At 41.1% G+C, this 24,710-nt stretch overlaps 1 protein-coding gene across 2 annotated transcripts in view; it reads left to right on the top strand.

Annotated features, from left to right (window-relative positions):
- The first annotated feature begins 520 nt into the window (after positions 1-520).
- NKD1 (NKD1, WNT signaling pathway inhibitor) overlaps positions 521-24,710 on the top strand; it is a 112,232-nt gene continuing 88,042 nt past the window's right edge. The window contains exons 1-3 of one of the 2 annotated variants that reach the window (XM_027685041.1): positions 521-815; positions 957-989; positions 1,226-1,383. In XM_027685041.1, coding sequence (XP_027540842.1) covers positions 791-815; positions 957-989; positions 1,226-1,383 — 216 coding nt within the window. In that variant the 5' untranslated portion in view covers positions 521-790. The remainder of the gene's footprint in view (positions 816-956; positions 990-1,225; positions 1,384-24,710) is intronic. The other variant, XM_027685040.1, reaches the window with a different exon arrangement.

Below are 24,710 nucleotides of genomic sequence, written 5' to 3'. Positions count from 1 at the left end.
CGCGCCCGAGCACAGAGGAGGCAGCGTGCGGACATCCCGGGGCGGGCTGCGCGCCGTCCGGATCCCTCGGCATCCCTGGCGAGGAGGCGCGGCCGGGAGGCGACCCCGCGGCCCGTGCGGGGACGCTGGTTTTGGGCGGGCGGGGGCCGAGCGGCCCCCAGAGCGGCCCCGCAGGGAGCGAGCGCTGCCCGCGGGCCCCGCACACCCGCGGAGGGCGGCGCTGCCCGGCGGGCGGGAGGGCGGGGGCGGCTCCGCGCATTGTCCGCGCTGGGCTGCGCGGGGCGCGGAGCGGGGCCGGCCCCGCCGCCCGTGCCTGGCTGGAAGTGAAACGCGCCCCTGCTGCTCCTTTTTCTTTTTTTTTTTTCCTTTTTTTTTTTCTTTCTTCTTTTTTTTTTTTTTCCTTTCTTCCTTTTTGAGCCTCCAAAAGGCTCACTCGCCCCTTTCATCTGCCGCCGCGGCCCAATGGGAAGGCGGAGGCTGCCTGCAAGTGGTCTAATCTCAATGAGGTGTCAATCATGTTCCCCGGTGGGTGAAGTAAGGTCTTTTGTAACCGCCTCTGTCTTTGGGAAAGAGAGGAGAGAGGAGGAAGGCTGGGGCGGAGAGGGGGACGCCGGACCGTGCTGCAGGAGAGGAGCTGAGATTTGAGCTCGCTTGTGCTTAGCAGGGAGAAGCGGAGCACATGGATTTCTAAACACGCTGGGATTTTATATATCTACAAAAATAACAACAAGCGAACCTGACCCTACTGAACACAGTCAAATGAATCGTAATTGCAGATCAATGCAGAGAGATGGGGAAACTTCACTCGAAACATGGTTAGTTCCTTTCACTTGCTACTTCCTTAGCCCCTTCCCCTTATTCGGATTTTTACTCGGTTTGTTGCTGTGATTTTATACTGGTATCTAACGATCTTCCTTTATTATTTCCCTCACACACTTTCCTCCGGATCTGCCTAGCTGCCGTTTGTAAACCCAGAGAAAGTCCAGAAGGTAGGGATGGTTCCTTACTGCTAGTAACTTTGAACGCCTTCCCCCGGTCCGCCCGGCTGCCCCCGGCCCCCTGCCCTCCTCTTCCCTCAACTTTCCGCCGCGGTTTGCGCTCCCCGTGCCCGCCCCGGCTCCGGCTCCAGCCCCGGCTCCAGCTCCAGCCCGGCCGGGAGCGGGGATGGCCGCGGGGGCCGGGCGGGCTCTGCGGGCGCTCAGCGACGGCATTGTCTCTTTTCTAGGTGATAGTTTTGCGGTGAACGCCTCTCTGGCTCGCAAAGGGCTGGAGGACTGGATGGTGAAGCAGAAATACTCCGGGGGCAGCAGCAGCGGCGGCAGCAGCTCGGGACTCCAGCAAGGCTGCCAGCACCGGGCCGTTTGCAGGCTCTCCAGCGCCAGGGTATGTCAGCGTCCTCGCTGCCCCCCCCGCCCCTTCCTTTTGAAATAGTGAAAAGCAAAAGCTCTTTCTACATCCCTCTTTCCCTCCCAAGGGGCGATTGTGCAAAGGAAGGTTTTCTTTGCCCTAATGTTGCTCCAAGGGGCTGCCCCGTGGGTGGTTTCCTTCTGTCCTTTGATGAAGTTGGGAGCTGCAGAGCAAACTTGGTGAGGGTACAAAAGCCTGAGGAGTAAGGGAACCTGACTGCTGGTGTCTGGGCAGTACGATTAGAACAAAACCCTTTACAAACAGGAACAAACAGAGAATCTCTGGGAAAAGCCCTGCAGCCAGCCAGTGTGTGCAAGCTTGTGAACCTGGATTAGTGCACAAGTTTGCCTGTGACATTTTCGCAGGAAAGGAGAAGTCCCTGAAGAGTGTATAGTTATTTATTTGCTGTTTGCTAATAATGCGTGGCTGACTTTCTCCATAAGAGTTACTGTATATGTCACTTGTCCTGGCTGTTACCACACTGGTCGCTTTCCACCCCTTCTCTTTCCTTCAGCTCTCCATGTAAACCAGGGCTGGAAGAAATATTTTAGTTGCCTTTTTCTTTTATTTATCCTGAATGTTGTCTCTTTAAACAAAAAGGCACGATGGGAGGTAAACAGACTTAACAATTCTTAGATATGGTCCTCAAAGTGTTTCAGGGTATGATCCAGAGCTTATTGATGTTTACTGAAAGACTCTCATTGACTTTGGATCAAGCCCTGAAAGCTTCATCACTGGAAAGGTAACCTGAGAGATGGGGAGATTGGAATCTGTGCTTCCCAGCAAGCAATGTGGCTCTGAAAGCACAAGCAGAGCAGGGCCACCAAACCTCCTGCAGACTCTTTGCTTTGTCAGCTACCAGTTGTATTGTCAGAAGCCTGGACTTCTTGTGTCTCAGGAAAAATTAACTCTCAAGTGGAGAATACCACATTTCAGGTGGGATGTTAAAGTGAGTAGAAGATGTGTAGCTTGGGAAAAGCTAATGATGACTTTTTAGGTTCCACCAGTATTGTATTTCAAGGAGGATAAATTGTGAGATTCCCTAGAAGTAGGGCAAAGGGAGTGTTTGTAATTGATGAGCATAATCACCATCGGCTTGCAGGTATGGTTGGTTGAAGTGATTTTTATTGTGCTTTATTTGGAAACAGTGTGTCCAAAGAAAGAAGTTCTCATTTCTAATAGAACATACATGTATGATACAGATGCAAAGAGTAGAAACACGTGTTTTTAATTATTTTTCAATTATCATAGTTTTTGTAAGTCAAGCTTTTTAGATGTGTTCTACCTTTCACTTGTATATTTTCTAGAAAAGAAGCTCAACTTGCCAAACTAAACCCATAGGTTTAAAATACAAGAGTTAAAGATAAAAAACTCTGACTTTAGTTTGTGAAATATATTTTCTTCCACTACGATAATTTGCTTTCTGAAAATAAGGAGAAAATATCTTTTGTCAAAGACACTTTCTATTCATGACACTCTTCAGTTGTCAGCTTCACTAGGTCTGCTCAGCTGGAATGACTGTAGAAAGTATTTTTCTTCTTACTCAAGAGGAAGTCCTCCTCATGATGGCTCAGCAATTAGCAAGCCATTAACTGAATATTAGTCTGCAGTTTTAGTGTGTTATAAAACTGTAAATAGGTTTAAGTGTTTTTAAAAGCACTGATCCCATGAGGCTTTTTACTGTCATCCTTATAAAGCTGTTTCTGAATGTTCAAAAATATTTGCCGTATACTGCCTAATGTATTTGGTAGTATCTATACGCATATATACCCTGCTAATTTATGTAGTTTAATTGTCATCCTGTCACAGGCACACTGGGACAGCTACATTAAAGTTCCTTTTAAATATGAACTTTTGGAATATGGAAGGATGCATTTCTAATCCTACATTGGAACCAGATGTGCCATATGTACAGTCATTTTGACAAGGATTATGAAGTCACAGCTATTGACTCCATAACTGAGATTGCATGATTGCTTCTTGTCTGAGATCTCTTTGATCTCTTGTATAATTGTACCAAATTACAAAGTGAATTGTAGCCTAACCTCTTGGTTCTTCATTCACCTCAAGATGTAGAAATAGTAGTTGCTTCTACTAATGGTTTACTCACTGGGGGTTGTGTGGGACAGTTGTGTAGTCCCAACATTGACCAAAATTCATCTTAAAATAAGCTTAAAAGGCTCTGTGAAGTGCTACAGTTTTAGTGTGTCACAGCTGAAACTTTGGCTTCTCAGTAAAACATTTCTTTGCCCCCAAATAGGTCCTAGTTGCTCTATTTGTGACTTATGGCAGAAGAAGTTAGATCAAACACTGATGAAAACATCTGCATTCACAGAAACATCCAGCTGAATTAAAAAAAAAAATCCTAGAAATAATTTCCCTATTAGGAATCCTTAACTAGAGCTTTGTCGATGGTGGTTTTGTTAGGAAGTAGGGCATATTTGGTGAAATCCACTTCACTCCAAAGACCTGTTGATGGGAGAGGAGAGCACTCAGTGTCTTTCAAGTCTGAAACTTCAAAGATTTGAATAATTTTTGTCAAAACTTGGATGTGATAGTGCAATTTGACATATATCACTCTATATAAGCCAAAAATTTTGTCTAGGTTGTAGTTGGAAGGCTGTTTCCCTCAAGAGCAGAGGCACTGAGTTGTTTTGGTGAAGTTAGTCGTACAGGGGAGATGACACTGAAGTTCAGGGGATTCATGTAGCATTTTACAAGAGGAATGAGTGACTAATACAGGAAAGCAATAAAGTTTCATTTGTAGTCCTCTCTAGAATGATTGAATTTAAAATAGTTGTGGAGGGGAGGTCTTTACATCAGTGCACTCAAGGGGTGTTTGGCTCTAGCAGAGCTCAATTATACAATACCTTTTCTGCTCCTGAACGGAAGTTTTGAGAGTTTCTTGGCTAGAGCAGATTTCCCTCAGCTGATGAGTTGTCCATGTTGTGTCCTATCCATCTGTGTCTCCCTCCTCCAATTCACTGAAAGAACAGTAATTAGTGTCCAGCTACTACCAAATGCACCAGCCATCTGAGAAGGATCTCCTGGTAAACTGTTGGGTGAAGGCATGAGCCAGAGGAAGGGGAGTGTGTCCCAAATATGCACTCGAGGTGTGTGTGAAGCTGTCGGTGCTGGGCCGGGAGCTCTGATCTCATTAAACCATTGCCACCCGCCCAGCAGGGGCTGCTCTGCTCTAAACGTTTTAATGACTGTGGAGGCTGAGGGCTGGGCTGCAGCCTTCCACATCATGTAGGATTAAATAAAAAAGGAATTCTGTTCCATCCATGAAAAGTATGAGGTCCAGAGTCAACTTCTAGTTCAAAGCTAATTGAAACCACTGAGGCTGTAAATCTGTTAGAGCAACTGAATACACATCTTTTGCTGCTTCATGACAGAGCTACCTTGTACCCAGAACAGTTTTCTGATGCTGTGGATTATCCTGTATAATTCTTAAGCTTAAATTTACTCAGTGTGTTTACTTTTGCAAACTATTTTTGGAGATGAACATTGTTTGCAAATATTCAAGTATTTATTTATTTAACTGAGAAGTAGTTTAGTGCTAGAGGGACAAATATTAAATATGACATTTGCTTGATTCAATTTACTTTTATCTTCAAAGCCATAAGAAATTTTACTAGTTTCTTGTGCGTCTCATTCAGATCTGTGCTTGGGAATGGAAAAAACATTGTGTTTTTAATTAATATTTTAACCAACTCTCAGTGAGTCACATTGAAGGTAATCATTTTAGGTAAAATAGGAAAGACTTTAGCTTACCACTTCTGCTGGGCTCTTTGGTGCTAGTGATCCTCTTGTTCAACTCTAATTGATATTAATTAGAGTTGAGTATGTGGTTTGGGACTAATACAGTACGAAATGCTGAGGCACATCAGTACTTCAGAGGTGGGGCTTGTTCTCCATTTGTTCTGTGCCTGTAACTGCCAGTGACATTAATGGGCATTCCTTGCATGGCTGAGAGGAGACAACACCAGTGTCAACTTCACTGCTCCTCTAGTATGATCAATCTTAAATTAAAAAAAAAAATCCTTCCCAGTCCCCCACTGCTAAATAGCATATGTGTGTGTGTGCATATTAAAAATACATCGCCTTCTGGAAGACACAGCTGGGGAGGTCATTCATCCAAAATGAAAATAATGAACAGAAAAGAGACTTCTTTAGTGGTATGTACATGCTATGGCTTAAAGGCTGTTGAAATGGAAGATGTAATTGTAGCACTACTTTGGGGTGATTTCAGGGGTGGAATGACATTTGAAAGACTGCCTTCTTACTGATATGGTGACAAGAGCAATGAAGATTTCCTTGGATGCTATCTTGTGTGACTGCTTGAAGCGATCTTTTTAACTGAAATATTTTCAAGTCCAATAATGTCAATATTGTATAGATAATTATTTTTGTTGACTCTGAGGATTAAAATAAACAACTGACTCAGCAGTGACAGATATTGGTATGACTAAAAAGTATTTTAATACACACAAATATTCTGTGTGGTGTTCAAAATAAAATTGCCAAACTTTGTATTGATAGAGAGAAAAGTAGAATCTTATTTAGTGTTGAAATTTGGTGCCAACAAACCAAGATAATTTAATTAGTGGTGCACACAGTATATCTTGACAGCTCTGGTTTGGGAAAATTATAATATGAATATTAACAATCAAAGAGTCTCTGAAAGTATTAGTGCCATGGTGATGAGATTAGTGAATTGGCCAATACTGTAGCAGAAAGCTGGATTCCAAGGGAATTATCCTTGAATGATACCAGTTGGTGCAATTAAAAGCCACAATTCAGTTGCCATATGGAAAGTGTTAGGCATCCTTACATGGTTTCAAAGCTATGTGCCAGAGGTTAAATTGACATATGAAGAAAAGCATAAATTAAATATTTTGTGTTATGACATTAAAAGTTGACTTTGCTTGAGCCATATGGAGGAGGTGGATGGAAGACAGTCTGTATTTCATCAGGGCTCATTTTATAGGTCTTTCAGATTTACTGTGGTGCACTTTTAATTTGGCATGTTGATTGGAAAGCTGAATGGCCCGTGAAGTTTCTGCAAACAGTCTCATTAAAGTAACTTTTTTTTGATCTCTAACAACCCCCTCTATCCCACCTCCTCTAAAGTGGAGTTACTTAGTTTGGTGTTTGTAAGAAGAAAGCATATTCTGTATAGTAGCTGGATGAAGTCCTCATCTATGTTTCTTGGGCTCCTGATAGTCCCTGTTGGCTTAGTGAAACCTTAATTCTTCTGGATAAGAAGGTCTTGGTTATGGAGTACACTTTCTTCTGTAAATTGGGATGAAAAGTAACAACAATATGGTATATCCTTTAATGTCTTAAATGTAAATAATGTAGTCCAGACTTCACACTAAAACTTTGGTTATAAGAAAAATAGGACATTTGCAGCACATGATTGTCAACATATGGGAATGTTCTTTTCAGCAGCATTCATTAACAGAAGGGTTTTCTGTAGGTTTTGAGATCTGTAATAAGACCCAGGAGGAGCTTGGTAAGTGGCTATTTGTAGGCACCCTTCAGAAGAAGAAGATCTTAGTTGACTTTTATGATTTCTTTTGAGTTGGGTTATGAACAGAGGAAAGATAAGTCTCTTGAGTACTGAAACTTTGTCGGAGTTAGTTTTTCCAAAGCTGGGGAAATAATTGTTCGGTGATGATATTTAAATCAAAATGGAACGTTGTTCCCAGTGCTGCAGATGTTGGCCTTTATAGAAATCCTTGCAGATGGATTTTACTTCATGAATGTCAGCATCAAAACTGGTTGGAAAGTAAATGGTAGATGTTCACATGTACAGAATACTTGAAGTATTTTTTTTTTTGTAATGGAACCACTTTTCTAGTTGATATACCAGTCACTCTAAATACTTGTGAGTTTTCAAACTATGTGATATTTATGGATATCTTTTCATGGAAAGTGAAGCACAGTTTTAGCTAAAAAAATAATGTGAAGAAATGGTCAAATATACTTTCTCTGTGAATTTATTTAGTCATATCTGCCAACATTGGCAGCAAAACTAAGCTTGTATTTACTCCTACAGATTAACTACAGCTATGGGAGACTGAGTTGGCCTGTATTCCATTCAAGAATTATTAACCAAGTTCCAAATGCAAAATCTTCATTGTGTCTGATTTCTGAGCCAGCAAAGCATGTTTGTATTGCAGTATCTCATGACATTTGTCTTGTGGTGGTGGAACGCCAGTGGTGTTGGCTGTGCTGAAAGGGCTGTGCATTTAGTGTAAGCTAAGAGAAAAGGGAAATGATTTGTGCATGTTCAACTACTGCTCTCCTGGTCTCTCTGCAAGGGGTGCAGTTGTACAGTACGTTTACTCTTTGTAAGCTTCTGGATTTCTTGTCATCAGAGCAATATGGCATATAAATTGCCTTCTAATTTGAAGATGACACTTCTGAACATATGAGACATCCTTTTTTGAGCTGGAAAAGTCCTGTACAGTTAGTGTCTTCCAAACAGACTGCTGTCATGTAGCCACATGTACGCTGTTTAATAAGGACTGATCCATTGGCTTGCTATGGGAGTGGGCATTCCAACAGGCTTATTGCAAAGAAGTGTTCAGCTAGATTCCTTAATACCTGTAAGTTTGTGTCTCACATGAACTGATGGGTGCCTATCATATGTCAGAAATACTTCTGGTTTAGTCATACAGAATCCAGTTGTTTGAGGAAGGGAGTGCTGCAGTCTCTTGTTGGGAGGTCCTATAACACTTGTGAAATTGAGTAGCACTGGCTCCATTTGTGTTTGTCAGAGTAAGCAGAAACGAGACAAGGAAGGCCAAGGCCCATCTGCAATTAAATCTGGCCAAGGATGTCAAGGAAAATGAGAAGAGCTTCTTCAAATACATCAGTAACAAAAGGTTAACTAAGGATAATGTGGGCCCATTACTAAATGGAGGAGGGACCTTGGTAACAGAGGATGCAGAGAAGGCAGAGCTACCAGATGCCTTCTTTGCATTGGCCTGCACTGACAAGACCAGCCCTCAGGAATCTCTGACCCAGGAGAACAGGGTGAAAGAATATTGAAAGAAAGACTTTCCCTGGGAGGAGCAGCCAGTAGCTCAGAGTGCTGGGCAGCCCTTCAGAAGGACCTTGACAGGTTGGAGAGATGGGCAAAGAAGAACTGTCTGAAGTTCAGCACAGGCAATGCATGGTTCTGCACCTGTGGAGGAACAACTTCATGCACCAGTACAGACTGGGGCTGTCCTGCTGGAGAGCAGCTCTGCTGAGAAGGACCTGGGGGTCCTGGTGGACAAGAAGCTGTCCCTGAGCCAGCAGTGTGTCCTGGAGCACAAGAAGCCTGATGAGATCCTGGGATGCATTAGGAAGAGTGAGGGATGTGATCCTGCCCCTTTGCCCTGGTGAGACACCTCTGAAGTGCTCTGTCCAGTTCTGGGCTCCTTAGGACAGGAGAGACATGGAGCTCCTGGATTCCAGTGGAGGCTGCAAGGATGATCAAGGGACTCGAGTACCTCTCTTATGAGGAAAGACTGAGAGAGTTGGGCCTGTTCAGCCTTGAGAAGAGGTGGCTCAGAGGGGACCTCCTCAATGTCTATCAGTATGTGAAGGGTGGGTTTTAAGAGGCTGGAGCCAGGCTTCTCTTGGTGGTGCCAAGCAATAGGACAAGAGGCAATGGATAGAAACAGATGCACAGCAAGTTCTACCTGCACATCTTTACTGTGTAATGACCACGAACAGATTGCCCGGAGAGGTTCTGGAGTCTCCATCACCAGAGATATTCAAGAACCACCTGCATACAAACCTGATCTGTGTGCTGTAGGATGACCCAGTTTAAGCAGGGAGTTTGGACCAGATGACCCCCCACCACTGTGGTGTCTTCCAACTTGACCATTTTGTGATTCTGTGGTGTGGCCTATGGTATATTATAGGGCAATAAACAGTCCTGTTGTTTTAGTCTATAAAACTTTTGGTGCAGTAAATATTTTTGCTCCTCAGATGACCAGACTGTGGCCACAGGAGACTGAAACACCATCGGTGTCTGAGAAGCTCCTCAATGGCTAAGAAGAGCCCTGTAAAAATATGTGTAAAAGCTCCCACCCCACACTAATCTCCGAGCAGGGGTAAGAAAAGGCCCTGTGGTTCCCTGGTCCAAACCAAGGTCCCTGCTAAACATATGAGAAGGAGATGTTCCTTAAACCTGAAGCTGATAATAAAATTTAATACTTGTGGACAAGACTTATTGGGCCAGCAGTTTTTCTACTTTTTGTCAAAGCTCTGGTAGTTTGGTAATTTTCTGCAATAACCCTTCTCAATCTGAGAATTCAGTGGGACTCTGAAGCTCATCGAACTGACTGTGAGAGGGTGTCTTGCCTATATCTTGAAAAAGGCCATGTATCAGTTTTGTTTAAATGGGTTTGAATTTCAATGCAGGCTCAGTGGCTCTGGTCCCTTGTATCATTTGCAATGAGAAGGCATTGAGAATGTGAGATCCTCCCTTAAATGTGGGAGATCAGTTATGTTTTGAGGAAAATTTGCAGCAGAGAACTTCTGAAGTGCCTGGAATTTTCAGCCATGTATCCTTGGACTTCTAACTAACAAATGCAGGCAGTGTATGTTGCTTTAGCTCCGAGGTGGATTGGCATGTGGTCAGAACAGTCTGTGCACTGTCCATCCAGAGAAATACTTTGTATTTTGTGATTAGGGTGGAATTTAATGCATTTGGGGGCATTACTGTGGCAGCTTTAAAGGGATTAAGTATATTGAGGTTCCTATTAAAGTATAACATTGTGATTCAAGATCTGTGAAAGAAAATCATGCATGGGTGTTTGATCTTGGGGTGCAGCCACACATGCTGTGAGGCATAAAATAAGGGGATAGACTCAGTAGGGAAGTGACAGAACAAAGTACTGTCTTGCAGGAGAAATGGGATTTGGGAGCAGGCTCGGATCTTTTGATCCATACTCTGATGCGAATGATGAGTGGTACAGAGGTGACAGATTTGTCTTGGGGGAGGAAGGAGAACGGTGGGTAGTGTGTCGCATTGCCCTCGGAGATAGTTTGCTGTCTGATTCCCCAAAGGTTTGACAGTGGTAGGTAAGGACTAAGCCTCTTCTTGTCCTACCTTAAAAAATCTTTTATAGTTCCAGGACAGTCGGTTTCAAGAGTTAGGTAAAGAAGGCAGTAGCTGTAAAGCTAAGCCTTGTGCGTTAAGTGCATATAAAGAACAAATGCCTTTTTGGGGGAGTGGGAATTTTCTCTGAGCATAGAGTGTCCCAGTCCTGAGCTCACAGAATAACAAGCAGTCTCTGTGTTGCGTAAGATGCTGCGGTTAAGCCTGTATCAGTGTTTCTGTAATAAACTACTCTTTTTGAAACAATAAATAATAATTTTGCTTGTGAACTTTCCAAGTCTCTCTCTGTTCATATAGTGTACGTGTGTGTACACTACAGACACTCATTCCCCTGTAAAGAGAGAACATCAGAGCCTAGCAAACAGAGTATCTGTCATTCCAGCTGAGCAAAGGTCTAAGGCAATAACCCAAAATATCCTGGAAGAAATTCTAAAAAGCATTGAAGAAATCAATCGTCTGATCCTAGAGGAAGGTCTTTGATGTAATCCCAGTAAGTTTATACTGGGAGCCTGCCTATTTCTTTATGGTCAGTCCTAGACTTTCTATATGAAAAGTGGATCAAATAATTTCATAAGCTCCTGCTATAAAAAAAGAGGGTTGATAATTTTCTAAAGCGTACACACTGTTTAAATGTAGATTGTGGCTTTTAGCAGAAGCCCAGGTGGGGAGGAAAGGCTTCTCAAAACAAGTACTTACAGGAAAATAAATAATACTTTGATATTTTTTCCCATGGAAAAACTGTGCCTCATTTAGCCTTCCCGAATATTTAATTTTATTTTGAGGATAAACTTCATAGGTTATCTCAGTTAAAGCCATTTTTATTTATGCAAAGCTTATGTACAAGGTCTTGTTCCTGATGTGGATATGTATGCAAAAGTAGTTTTTTGAATACCATAAATAAATTACATTTAAATGTATATTTTTAACTAATTCAGTGCAGTTAGGTAAGACTCTTTTTATAATTTTACAAATTCTGCATTATTTCTCGGTTTTGTTTTGATGCACAATCCCTGCTCTAGTAGAGGGGAAACTTCTCATTGCTTTTAGTGCTTTTGTATTGGGTTCTCTGCCACATCAGTGAAAGATGAGGGAAGGTTCAAGTGGTGAGACTAATAGTCTTTTTATCTGGCAGCTACATTGCTGATGTAATGGCAATGTATTTTCCCCTGAAGATGCAGTTTATCTGATCATTTTATGACAGGTTCACAAAAGTTTTTCCCAGCTGTACTGCCACTTAAATTCCTATTTGTAATTAGCAATGTAATTTTCCAGATAGGTTTAAAAAGCATGTTTTGAAAGAGGCTATTCCCACAGCACTGCTTAATACCCATTAAAATGACACATTTTTATTGTATGAAGGTGGTTTTTTATCTATTTAGGTTGGTTTGTTAAAGTATTGAACCACAGTCTAATTCTTTTTTTTTTTTTAATTTCTACTCTAAGGCTGTTTTCCATCATTTATTTTTGACCAATAGAAAGCACACAAAATCATTAACTCTGGACTAATGCACACCATAAAGAAGTAAATGAGATCTCTTTCTGCATAAGCTATTGTACAGGGCTTTACTTGGAAAGACAGTTGCTCTTGGATTAAAACATGGTGATGTGTAACAGAAAAGAATGAAAAAAACCCAGTATTTGGAAAGGAAGACTTAATTGGAATTTGGTCATCAGCTTTATTATGGCACTATTTTCCAAATGTGTTTTTTTGTTTTTGTTTTTTTGTTTGTTTGTTTGTTTGTTTTGAAAATACCATTTAGAAAAAAAAAAAGAAAATTTTTGTGAGAAATGTGTGCTGAAAGTCAAAAGTAAGGCATGTTGAAGTAGCTCTATGTCCTTGGGTGTTTATTGTTACCCAGGAGGGACCAGCTAGGCTGCAGCATGCAGATGTTGCTTGTGCTTATTCATTAAAGCACCTGTGCTGTTTAAATACAGAACAAACCTCTGCTAAAACAATTTATCCTTAATCTATAACCACCTTTGATTTTCCCCATTTTTGGAAAGACAGAAACCAAAGGCACTGCAGTGGGAAGCCCTCTGGATTTGCCAGTAACTGAATAACAGACAATGGGTAATGTCCTGTGGGAGAAGCAAAAAGACTGTGAGGTCCCTTGTCAGCTCTGCAACAGTAATCTGACCCTCCTCATGTGTTTCTGATGGCAACACTGACAGTCCTGTCTCCTCAAAAATGAGGGGAATTTTGCCACCACTGAGAAAAGTAGGAAAGATCTTCAAACACAGAAGAGTAGAATGGTTAGACAAGAAAAATGCTAATATTGTGCCTTTAGGGGTATGTTTTAAGAAAGGAAAAAGTCCTGGCCTACTGTATGGTCCAACTGTCTCCTAATATCAGCAGGATCCCTGTCCAAAGACAGGGTGAGGCTTGCTCCTTCCACAGTATCAACTGACATGGGGTCTAGTCAAAATTTACTGTTATTTCATATCAATTCCAATATCCAGTAGTATGAGGACTGGATAGACAGTGCTGCCTTCAGTTAGAGACTCTTTTCTTAGAGGCATGGCTGTCAGAGAGACATGCCAGATCAGGGGTGGATTTGCTTTAAATTGTGTTGGCACAGCTTACTGATGCCAGCGGGCTGGGTGCTAATAGCTGACGGCAGAGCTGGGTGGAGGCAGGTAACTCTGCTGCAAAAGCAGTCTTCTGATGTTCAGTCTTATCTATCCATAAATGGGGAGGGGAAAAAAATGTGTTACCTGGACTTAGCTGTCCACAGCCAAGAATCTTTCTTCTCACGATGATGGTGACTAGCAGTGTTTTGTGTCATACCTAGCTGCGTGCCAAACTGTATTGTAAGCTTTGTGCAATACTGGTTTGCAGTGTCCCTTCTTGCAGGGTGACGCTTTCCTTCTGTGTCAGCACTGCCTTGTCCGGCACCACCCTTTCTTCTGCTGACCAAGGTCTGCTTACGGCTGGGTTTCCCAAACTTCACATGTCTGTTGGAACTGCCTGCCTGTGTTGCACAGAGAAATGATGCATGCTTTGACACGCAGTTTTTTGACTGTGTGCTGTTGATAGGACAGGTTTTTGGAGTGAGTGATCTTTGTGGAATATAAAGGGTTACGTTGTTGAAGTTACACAGGCGCCAATCCACTGGCACACCGCAGGTGATCTCGGAGTGAATGTTGTTTAAAGCGCCTGTCCCACGGTTTCACAAATGTGCTCTGACCAGAGGATGTTTTTCTAACTTCAAAGGGCTTCTCAGGCTGGCTTGGTGCCTCACAGACTGAGTCCACAATTCCTCTGCTCGTGATGTGTTCTAACCATGTGTGATTTTTTTTCGGTATGTGATGTTTTCTTAAAGCGGCATTGACCTGTGTTCAAGTGAAACTTGCTCTTAAGCTTGTAAACACAAACTTGTAGTGTGGGCAGTTTTCATCTTAACTTGATGTGTGTATTTTTTTTAAGAGCAAGAATAGACATCAAAAGGAGGAGTAATTTATAGGAAAAGAAGAAGAAAAAAAAAGAAATAAACTTGTAGCAGACTTTTCAGTTGCACCATCCAGGGGCTTTTCCTTGAAGATCAAAGTGTGGGTCCTTTGCTGGCCATAGGGAGAAGAGCGTGTTTCCACCTTGGCAAGGGGAGTGTTACAGTAGATTACTTTGTCTGAAATGTGCCTCTGCTCAAGGTGTGTGTTAAGGGAGAACACAAGGCAAAAAGGAGTGGATAGTGAAAAGAATTTAGGACACTTATCAGTGACCTGATCTTTTTTTTTTTCTTTTCTTCTCTCCCTCTTTAACAATGTTATACTAAAATAAACTTTTAGGAACGTGTCTGTATGGTTTTTAAATATTAAAGGTGTGTTTTTCTTGTATAGTACTCTGTAGTATAGTTTTCTGAAGGGGATTACATTTGCTTTTTAATGCTGAGAATTAGAAATGGCTGATACTTTGTGGGCCAAATTCTTTTACTGTTGAAATCCATTAACTCTGTGGAGAGCAGGATTAGGCTCTGAAATATCTCCCGAGGTCACTCTGCTACAGTAGCTGTGGTTGTGAACCTGGAAGATGTGTTCACTAGGTTGAATTGGTTGACACTGGTTTTTTGCAATGTTTTTTTCAGTAAGGCTAGAAAAAGTAGGCTAGTTTGAGGCTTTAAAGTAATAAATTTTAGTTTACTGTTATTGCTATTATGGATGGTTTTGACCATATTACAAAAAAAAAAAAAAAAGAAAATACAGAGCAAAACAAACCCTTTCTTCAAAGAAACCAATACCTTACAAGCCAGACCATAATACTCTCTGTTTGGCAAGCGATTGAGAAGTATCATCTACCGTGGGAGTAAAACATCACTGTGAATGGCGTGCTGTGAACAATACACCTCAGCTGTGCAATGAAGTTTTGCTCCTCTTGAGTATCAGTACTGCAAAGTAGCACTTAATAATTAATCCAGCTTTCAGATGCAGCTTGATCCCAAGGTCCTCATCCACATGAGATCCTGAAGAAGTTAGTGATGTCTAGGACCTAAGCCCTAGCAGTAAACAACCTGTGCTACCCTGCCATCCAATGGTTATCAACAGGAACCATCCCACCACGTTTATTTTGGCTGGTTTTGAAGCAGGTGGCCAGAATGAGTTCCTAATTTCAAAGTCACAGCTGCTGCTTTGAAACTGTGTAAGAAGGGCTTTGGTTTCTTAACACAAAATAACTGAGCTGCTGTTTAGTATTAGAGCATCATTATTCTGGGAAATGCACTCTTTGTTTTAAAAATATCTTCTGTATGGAGGTTGAAAGTTTATACCTCATGATTCTAAGGTCAAAGAGCTGAAAAGGTTCCTTGTTTGACTGATGATTATAAATACTTAAGAATTCCTCAGTGACTTGAAATGAATGGAATCTGGAGCTAGTATTAAAATTGATAGCACTATTAGAAACACAGAGTTACTGCAGGGGTTTGTTGTTTGTTGATATTACATAATTTTGGGAGGGATTTTTTTGGGTAACTATAGTTTAAGATTTTTCTTCTTTAACTTGATGCCTTTGTGACAGTTACCCCCAAAATGTTATGGGTTTATCATTAAATCAATTAAAAGACCAAGTGGACTTTATACCATCACAATAATGATTCTGTGATTAAGTAGAAGGAAATACTCTACTACAAATCCCCATTTCCTCTCCTCATAAAATTTTATTTTAAAATAAACCTTCTTGGGTGACTTTTTCAGTAGAGTCAGCAACAGTGTCAGCAGAATGGTGAATTTGTGTCACTGGAAGTATAAAGAGAATTCATGAAGGAGTTTGTGTTAAGCATAGTTTTCTTTTTTATAAAAAAAGATTCTATTCACTGTGGTTTTTTTCTTCTTTTGTATTCTTTGCCACCTTATGATATTATAATGTTTTTTGCCTACTTTCAAAATTTCATAGATATATATTTATAAAAAATACATGTCGTGTAAGCCTTTTTCTAGTGTAAGAGAAAGTACATTTTATGCAGGGTACACAGCATGGGGTTTTCTGGGCCTTCAATCTCATTTGATCCTGTCTCGCAAGAAATATATCAAACAGGAATGAGCAAAATGCAATCCCTTCAGACCGGGTGAAAATGCACTCTTAAGAAAGAAGACAAAAGAGGGCTGGTTAGAGGAAAGGCTGGACCTTTCCTCTGAAAGGAGGCCTGAAAAAAGCAAGTGGGCAGAGAAGAGAGTGTTTCTTCAGTTTATGTAGACAGGCTTGGCAAAGAATGGAAAGGGCAAAATTAGGGTTCATCCAGTGTTGAGGACATAGTCAAAGAAATGAATCCAACTTGCATGCACAGGATACAACAAATCATTGACTTGGTTGTTAAGGGGAAGAGGTGAGAACGGGCTCATCTGAAGTACAGGCACCACAGATGGGATGTCTGGGCTGTGCCCTTAATCCTTTTGACTTCAATAATAAAATAATATTTGCTCGTATTTTTATCTTGTGACAGTAATTACGAGTAGCTCAGTCTTCTGGAAGCTGCATGTTCTAGTGCAGCACTTCTTAGATTTAGCCATTAGCACATGGTGCTGAACCACCACCTATTTTATATACAGGTGTATATCACAGAATCCTTGCAAAGTTAAGGCTCTCTGTGCTTCAGGCACAGGTTTCCTGCAGCCCTTGCACCTCTGATAACAGGGTGTGTCTTTGCTAACTGGGCTGGCTGGTGTTGCCCCTCGGGTCTCTACTTAGTGGTTGGGATCTCCATGGTAGGATGTCAGCCCTGTTGTACTTAAGGAGATAGGGTAATAGGTTAAATACAGCTTTCTTAAGCTCCATGGATCACAAGGTAGGTAGTCTTTGAAGTCATCTGAGATTAGAAGACTGGTCTGACGGCTGGGATGTGAGGCTGGGAGGTGTTTGTGATGTGGGTGGTCAGAGATGGATAGCCATTGCTGTGGTGCTATCTGGTCTCTGAGACTCTGAATTTATGTCTTAAGAATGAAATCCAGAAGCCATGTATTTTAGTCCAGATCCTAGCTTCAACAGTATATCCTTTCTAAAGTTGTTCAGGTCTTCACAGAGACCCAAAATAGCTTAACACTTGCCACTCATTTAGTCTCATTTGTCTTCTCTTAGAAACTACTGATTCTATCCACTTTTTCCCACTTCCCCACCAGAGAAATATTTACAGTTCATGAACAACTTCAGTTCCAGCTGTACACTTAATTAATTGCTATGTTTTTATGAATAAGCCAGGTATTTATCACGTAATTCCTGAGCAATGTAAGAAAATAATGAAAAAAGAATGTTTGAATTGCCCTTGACGTTTATATAATCTCCCCTTGCAAAATAACCCAACCTCTTAGATTGTTTCTTTTGCTCTACAGTAATCTTCCTAAAATGTTTCAGAAAGGAACCTTTCTGAACTGTCCAGCTCTTATCACAATCCAGTGGCTTAAGAAGTCCAATCCTAAAAAGTTTACATTAATCAAAGCAGTTCTAACATATGGAAAAAAAAGACATTTTAAACCTCACTCATCCAAATGAGGCTATAGTAGGTGGTGAGAGGGATATGTCTTTCTCGTATGAGCTGAATCTCCTCTTTTGTGGAGCCCTCTCTAAGGACATGTGTATTCAAGCGAGGTAGACTTCCTATTTATTGTGGTACCTTGCTCTTGGTAATGCATATAAATTCGGTGCAAGATTAATAGGAATGTAGTTGAGCATATGGCTGGCATATGTATAAATCATAACAGGTATATTATATAGGATGAGGAGAATGCCAGACTTTTATCACTGTTACTGGATGAAATGGACATAACTAAAGGGGGAAGGAAAAGGTTTGTTAAAAGTTCAACTACAGACTAGCTCTGATGCACCAGCTAGACTTGAGGCTTTGCAGGGAGATGAGCTTTCTTTTTCTGGTGTTTGATTGAATAATGAAATTACCCTCTCTTGAAGGTTATTCTTTAGAGCAGCAGAGTTTGTACATGAGTGAAATGCATGTCAAAATGTTTACAAAGAACTGAAGTGGAGTGGTGAGTCAAAGCAGTAGGCTTTTCTTTGCACCGGCTTTGTAATGGAGAGCCTTATAATGAGGGTGAACTATGCCTCCTATTCCGGTGGGCCTTTGTGCTATCTGCAGCACAAAGTGGAGCAGGTTTACAGGTTAATTAACACCTCTTCCCTCCTGCTTTGGTGCTGGCTGTGATGTATCACCCACGGTCATACTTAGAAATGGTGACTGATGGTTAGTGATGGATACTCCCAAGCTTTTTAGTTGTTGCCACTAAATTCTCTGCTGCGAATGTCATTTATTCTGTTAAACAATAGAGAGCACAGTTAAATGTATGGTACTGAAGAGGCACTTATTGTCCTCTCAGCCTGGCAGCAGTGAGCACACCCTCACAGCTGCTGTGCTGCAACCAGTCACATCCCAGCCTGTAGCTTCCTTGCTCGCACTTTTGTAAATATGAGAATTCAGACAAATTCTGCCTAAAGGATTTATAGCATCTCAAACCCTATTATTATGTATTTAAGGATGATTTTTCTGAATATTGAATTGTAAGGATGGTTTTAGTCTAACAGCTCTGTGGTTTTGGAGAGTTTGGTCAGTCTGGCTGGAATCATTGTACTTTAGCGTATGTGCTGGATAAAGGCATTTGTTGTTGATTTCCCCCCCCAACCCGCCTCCCTTTGGACACTGAGTTTTCTTTGCCACCTATTGCCCTCAGATCACACTTTCTCAGCAGTTGCCCTGTGCTTCTTTCTTTCCCTCCCAGTTCCTCAACGGTCTCAACATTGTATGTGTTAGATGCTTCTATTTTAACAGCTATTGCCTTTCCCTTAGCTTGATTTAAATGCTACATTGTTCAGAAACTAAATCTTGGGGGCGAAACAAAGCCACGTGGTGGTCTAACCAGCAGGGTGCACATTTGAGTGTGGAATGCCAAGAATCCATTTGCCATCTTGTGTTGGCTGGCACACCAAACTAACATTTGGGGCAACTATGTCCCATATAACTCTATATAGGCCTGACTATACCTTACCATAACTGCTGTACAGGTTGCTAACAAAAGACATGTGCATATAAGTATTTTTGGAGCTTAAAGAATATCTTCTCACATCTCCTACTACTTTACTTGCCTATTTGCGAGTGGAAAGACAGTGGAGCATAGCCCAGCTCATGAGCAGAATCATTTTGGGAAGAGGACAGTGCAGAGGCAGTCCTTGCTGCCTTCCTTGAGGCAGAGTGGAAATTGGAAAGGAAACTGTGATTCAGTGAATCATAGTCATCTCTCAGACAGCTCCAGGGCAGTGCAGCTCTCAGCAGCTGCCTTGCTCGCAGTGGATTATAGGGTCATAATACAGCCCACTATGCTGAAGCAGAAAAGCAGTAAATTTATCCTCGGGAGCTGCTTTATGTTGTCTAGAAATGAAGAATTCCTCTGTAAGAATGTAATACTTTTTATCCAACTTCCCAATTCCCATGCTTCAGCAGTATATTTATCTTTGCCATTTTCATGCTGTGAATAGAGGAAGACCAAGAAACATGTATAAAGGACTTCCTTTACAGCCAATAATATGTGCAGTGTAGCATCCTATAAAGTTAACAGGGATTAAGGTGAATGACCATGTGAGCAAGGGAGACATCCCATCAGGAAATACATCTGTTTCTGTGTAGAAACTAAAGCAATACTATCTACAGACTTTGAATCAAAGCCTTGGACAGCTAAACAAAGCTAATCCCCAAAGATGTACTATTAAACTCATTTCCTGTGTATGGAACAAATATTGTAGGAGTTTTGAAAAGCATTTTCCAACCATTGTTAAGAGGAGAGTTGGGGTGTGAGCTATAAAATTCTGATCTGGGTTCAGACTTTCCCCATATTTGTGGTTTTGGTTTGAGCCTGTGTCTAGTTAGCAGGGATATAAATGTTAAAATTCACCCATGTGGCTTGAGAGATGTTCTGTTCTAGTAGTATAAGTCTCACTTTTTCAGCATGTCTTTGTTTTAGAAAATATTTCTTTCTGCTGGAGTCAGATCCTTTCTTTAACTGGGCAAATTCTGAATATTTGGGCAAATAGAGGCAACTTGACTAGGCCTAGTAGAACTGAAAATGTAATGTTAATTGTCTATTAAAAATAATATTTTTGTCATAAACTGTCTCGAAGTGAAAACTTGTATGTTCTTACACAGAAGAAAGTATATGTCCCATCATGCTATCTTTTTAGGAAAGCTTCTATTTCTTTCTTTCTTTGTTTCAGTTGGATAGCTTGTGACATTTCACTGATCAAATAATTGAAGTTAATTGCTAGATGGGAAAGGGTTAAACTAAATAATAGGTATCCTTGGTTTTGGAGAACTGTAAGTGGGAAAGATGACCACTAAGAATTAGGTCCTGCAGTGAAGCAGAACCATTAGAGCAACTCTGACTTTGGGTAAAAGAGCTGTCTGCTTAGATCTGTTAAGCTGGGTCTGACTGGGCAGTATGTTTATAGAGTGGGAGGTTAGGGCTCTAAATTTGAATTCTTTTCAGAAGACATGATTTATGAATGGCAGTGAAAATCAATTATCCAAAAGTGAACAGAACAAATTAGCTGGGCATGGAACATGCTTTCCCCTGGGCTGTCACCCATTGTATCTGTAGACTGGTGTGGGGCACTTAGTGTAATTACAGACTGGCTTCATTCTGAGCAGAGGCTGATAATGTGTGAACATGTGTGATGGTCCTGGGATGGTGGCAAGCAAGCCCATCAGACACTGCATGGTGTCTGTTTTCAGAGAGGTTTTAGTGCTGACTTCCATAGAGTTAGGCTTTGGCAGTTATAATTGTGTGGCAGAGAATATTACAGAAACAGCGATCTCAAATGCTTGGCACTTTGTCGTGAATTTAATCTATTTACATATTTCCTGTACCACTGTACAAACAAACCAGTGGGCAGAGTCCCGAAACCATTTTCTCAGGCAAAGTTCCAGTTGATACCAAAGAGGTCAGAATTGAAAATAATAACTTGTTCAGAAGCATTTGAATGTGACCTTTAGAGAAATCCTTTTCCTTTTGCTGACTTTTTGCACCCCTCGTTAGGGAATTACTGAAAATCAGTAGGAAGTTTCAATGAGTGCAGGCTACAACCCCAGCTGAGTTTTACTTGCTGTTCCTTTTGGATTATTGCAGGGGATGTGACTTCTTCAGAAACCAGCATGGATCTAAAGTATTGTTACTCTGCCCTCTCTCTCATTCCTTGTTGAATTTGCAAGTGCTCCTTTTAGCCCTATTAGATGTGTGGGTACAAGCACCGGTGGTGAACTTACATGTGTTTCAGCAAAGATGCTCAGGCCAGTCCAAGTCTGGCAGTGTTTTACATGTGTGTAGAGATCTTATCACACGGGCAGGATGGTTCTTTGCCACCATTTCAGTATCCTTTTGTTCCCAGTAAAACCTCCAAAAAGATAATGGACGAGCTTGAAGAACTTCACAGAAGAGCTAAGGGTGGTTGAACTAAGATGACTGAAAGAGCAAATTATTTGCTGCTTATGTATGTAGGGAAGCTGATAAGAAAACTTCTTATCATAGACATAGAATGAAAGAATAAAAGGAACTTTTATTTATCAGTAATTTATGTGCTTACTTGTGCAGACTTCTACTGTGATACAGAGTGTTTGCACAGCAGCTATTCTGGAATACCTATTGCAATCAGTTTCTATATGTAAAAATGCCAGTAAATACTGAGATAATGACCACATGAGAATTTAGTCGGGATTACTTGACATTTATAAAAAGATTACTTAGAACTGTGAAGGAATAATAGTGGGGGAACTTGGCAAAAATTGAGTGTAAAGACATTGTAATGGAGGTCTGTTTGAATGTGGAGTAATTATTGGAAAATGGTACAGGTTTTAATTCCACTCAGAATTGCTAAAACTGCACAGTTTACATTTCTTAACATTCTTAAGTGTGTAATGGAAAAGTAATGTGACAAAGTTGAGTCCATTGAACTCTGTCCATTTCACTCTCTTCTACTGAAAATCTAGAATAATCATGTGCATCTATGTCAGCAAAATTGAGATTTACGAGATTTTTCTCCCTTTCAATGAATATCTTTTACATGATGCCGTTCAACATAGAAGTGTTGTTACTTTAGGCATGGGTTTAACGGATTATGCTGACAGCTGTTAGTTATAACTCTGAGATTTGTCCTTTATAAAGATTAATGATCCTTGAAATAATAAATATATTGGAAATGCCAACCCTGGAAGTTGTTTTCGATTAATAAATAGAATTGTTTGTGTAAGAGCACACATCTTCCCCTGCTATTTCCTATAATAGAGCAGTATGGTTTCAGTATCTCAAAGGTGCTATTGGAGAGAAAAGATCCCTTCATGAGGAATATATGTGTTGGGAAGGGCAGGAAGAGGGTGATGACAAGCCATTTTGCAATATCACATTTGCTTATGGCTTATGGGGAGTGCTGCAAAGAGCTTGAAGCTTTTAACACATCTGAGAATTGTTGACTTTTATTCTGGTTGCCATCATTCAGTGGGCAGAAAACAACTCAGCAGGCAGGCACAGGGACCAACAGCTTGACTTCTGTGGGTGGGCATTGTTTTGGGGGAGAACCAATAACTTAAAAATAAGTTTGTTAGAGTTTTGTCCTAGCAGTAAATTAATCATGACATTAAGAGGGAATGTATGCATAGACATTACTTCACAGAGTTGTCATAAATTCTGCTCTTGCCATATTTTAATTTCCAAGGCTTTTGAATCTTAGACAAGGTGCTATAGATGTAGTTATTAAATTCTGAAGAAATATTTTTATTGGGTAAGACATTGCTTGATGATGTAGCTGTGAAAGCCAAATTCAGAGACTAGCAAAAGGTCCTTTATCCATGCATTTAAGAGGAAAAATATCGTTTTGTAACACTCATCTATTATTGAAATACTTGTTTTAAAATTACCTTCTTTTTCCTGAATGTGTGCATGTGTATATATACGTGTGTGTGTGTGTGTGTGTGTGTGTGTGTGTGTGTGTGTGTGTGTATACATATATATATGTGGTTTCTTTTGGTCACAGTCATGACAATGTGGGGTTTATTCTCTTCCTTACTGGGTCATCAATAACATTGTCATCAATAACACACAAGTGAAAACACTTCTTTAGAAATAGTGATTCTGACTCTTGTGGCTCAGAGACACTTCCTACTGTAGAGTCACCTGAGGAGATGCTGCCCTTTTTCAGCTTTTTTGAATACTCTTGAGAGAAGACACTGGATAGGATATAAAGGAAAAATAAATGTTTAAAAGTTTACACAGTGTATTTCTTTCAGTGCAAAAGTTAACGTAGGTGGAGGCTGAGTTAGACTAAATATTGCTGAGAAAACAGTATCTAGTTCCCTGCTTTGCCAACGTTTTTCCTTCATGTGCCTTGAAAGGGAAAGCCATGTTCTCTGCACCTTTCTGTACCAAAACACATGTTGCTAATTATTTGGTTTCTCCTGGGGGCTGTTCTTTTGGATGGTGGTTTGCCTTTCCCTGTAAGCATACATGGACAGCCAACGTCAGAGGAAGCTTAAAATAGGTTGTCTGCATGGAGGGTTTATTGGCAACCAGGCAAAGAATGGAATGGCAGTGGTGGGAGAGTTAAACCCCACCTCATCCCTTCTTATCCATGTAGCACATTGTGCCTGGTTAGGGTGGAGATCTCTTAGGATCAAGAACCTTGAGGGCTAATTCGGGATTTTGGTTGCAGTTTTGGGGCAGATGGCCTCTGGGTAAGTGAGGCTGTGGACACACCAGTAGCTGGCTGCTCCATGGAGTTCTGTCTGCATTCCCTTGTACCCCAGGGTAAATACACGGTAATTTGAGGCAGCTTATGCCTTTATTTACCCCAGTGGAAGTGTTGACACGAGCTATTACTGTGGAATGCCTGCCATGTAGCCATACTCTCAGATGTCCTGATGTTGAGAAACTAGCCTGAAGCACTTCACTGAGGTTCATCCAGTAAAGTTTCATAGCTTAGTCATTTGCTCCATAAACCATGATAGCAGAGCTGTATCAGATGGCAAGGTCCTACAGCTTCTAGCTTCGAACACAATTTAAGAGTTATGTTTCGAGTTTAATTTGATGTAATAATAATTTATATAGTGTAAACACGCTAGATATATATTCTGTTGCTGGAATTAATCAGGCAAAAGTCATGTATGTAGAATTTTCCTCTTAATCTTTCTTTTAAAAACACAAGCTTACTCCTGGTTCATATTTAACAGCACTGGTTAAATGAAGTCCTTTGCCACAAAACAGGTGTAAGCCACTGTCCTGCCCTGCCAGCACACCTCGGTCACGGCTTGGAGAGCCAGGGCTTGGCCTGTCTGGTGAAACTGCCAGTCGTGTTGCAGACACTTACTTAGCAGTAATGGGAAGTGAAATCCTTATTTCATTCAACATTGGCCACCTGTTGGATAATAACTTTCAGCCACCATAAGACCCAGCTGGAACTGGACCCGCAGCCTGTTATTGAAAGACACCATTTTCCTTTCTGATCTGCTGAGCCAGCTCATCCTTCAGAAGCATTTGAAAAAACATGAGTGACGAATAAGAACATGAAATTTCCCTCTTGCTTCAAATGTGTTTGCCTGCGTCTCATTCTCACACACACAATTTAAGTCTTGAGTTCACTGTTCAGTCTGTATTTCTCAGGTGCTATTTGCCTTCATATTCTGTGCAAGGTATTTGGAAATCAGAGATG

Source organism: Neopelma chrysocephalum, unplaced genomic scaffold, assembly GCF_003984885.1.
Source record: "Neopelma chrysocephalum unplaced genomic scaffold, ASM398488v2 Primary Assembly neopelma1_68, whole genome shotgun sequence".
In the NCBI taxonomy this organism is placed as follows: Eukaryota; Metazoa; Chordata; class Aves; order Passeriformes; family Pipridae; genus Neopelma; species Neopelma chrysocephalum.
This window is presented reverse-complemented; position numbering and strand designations above follow the sequence as displayed.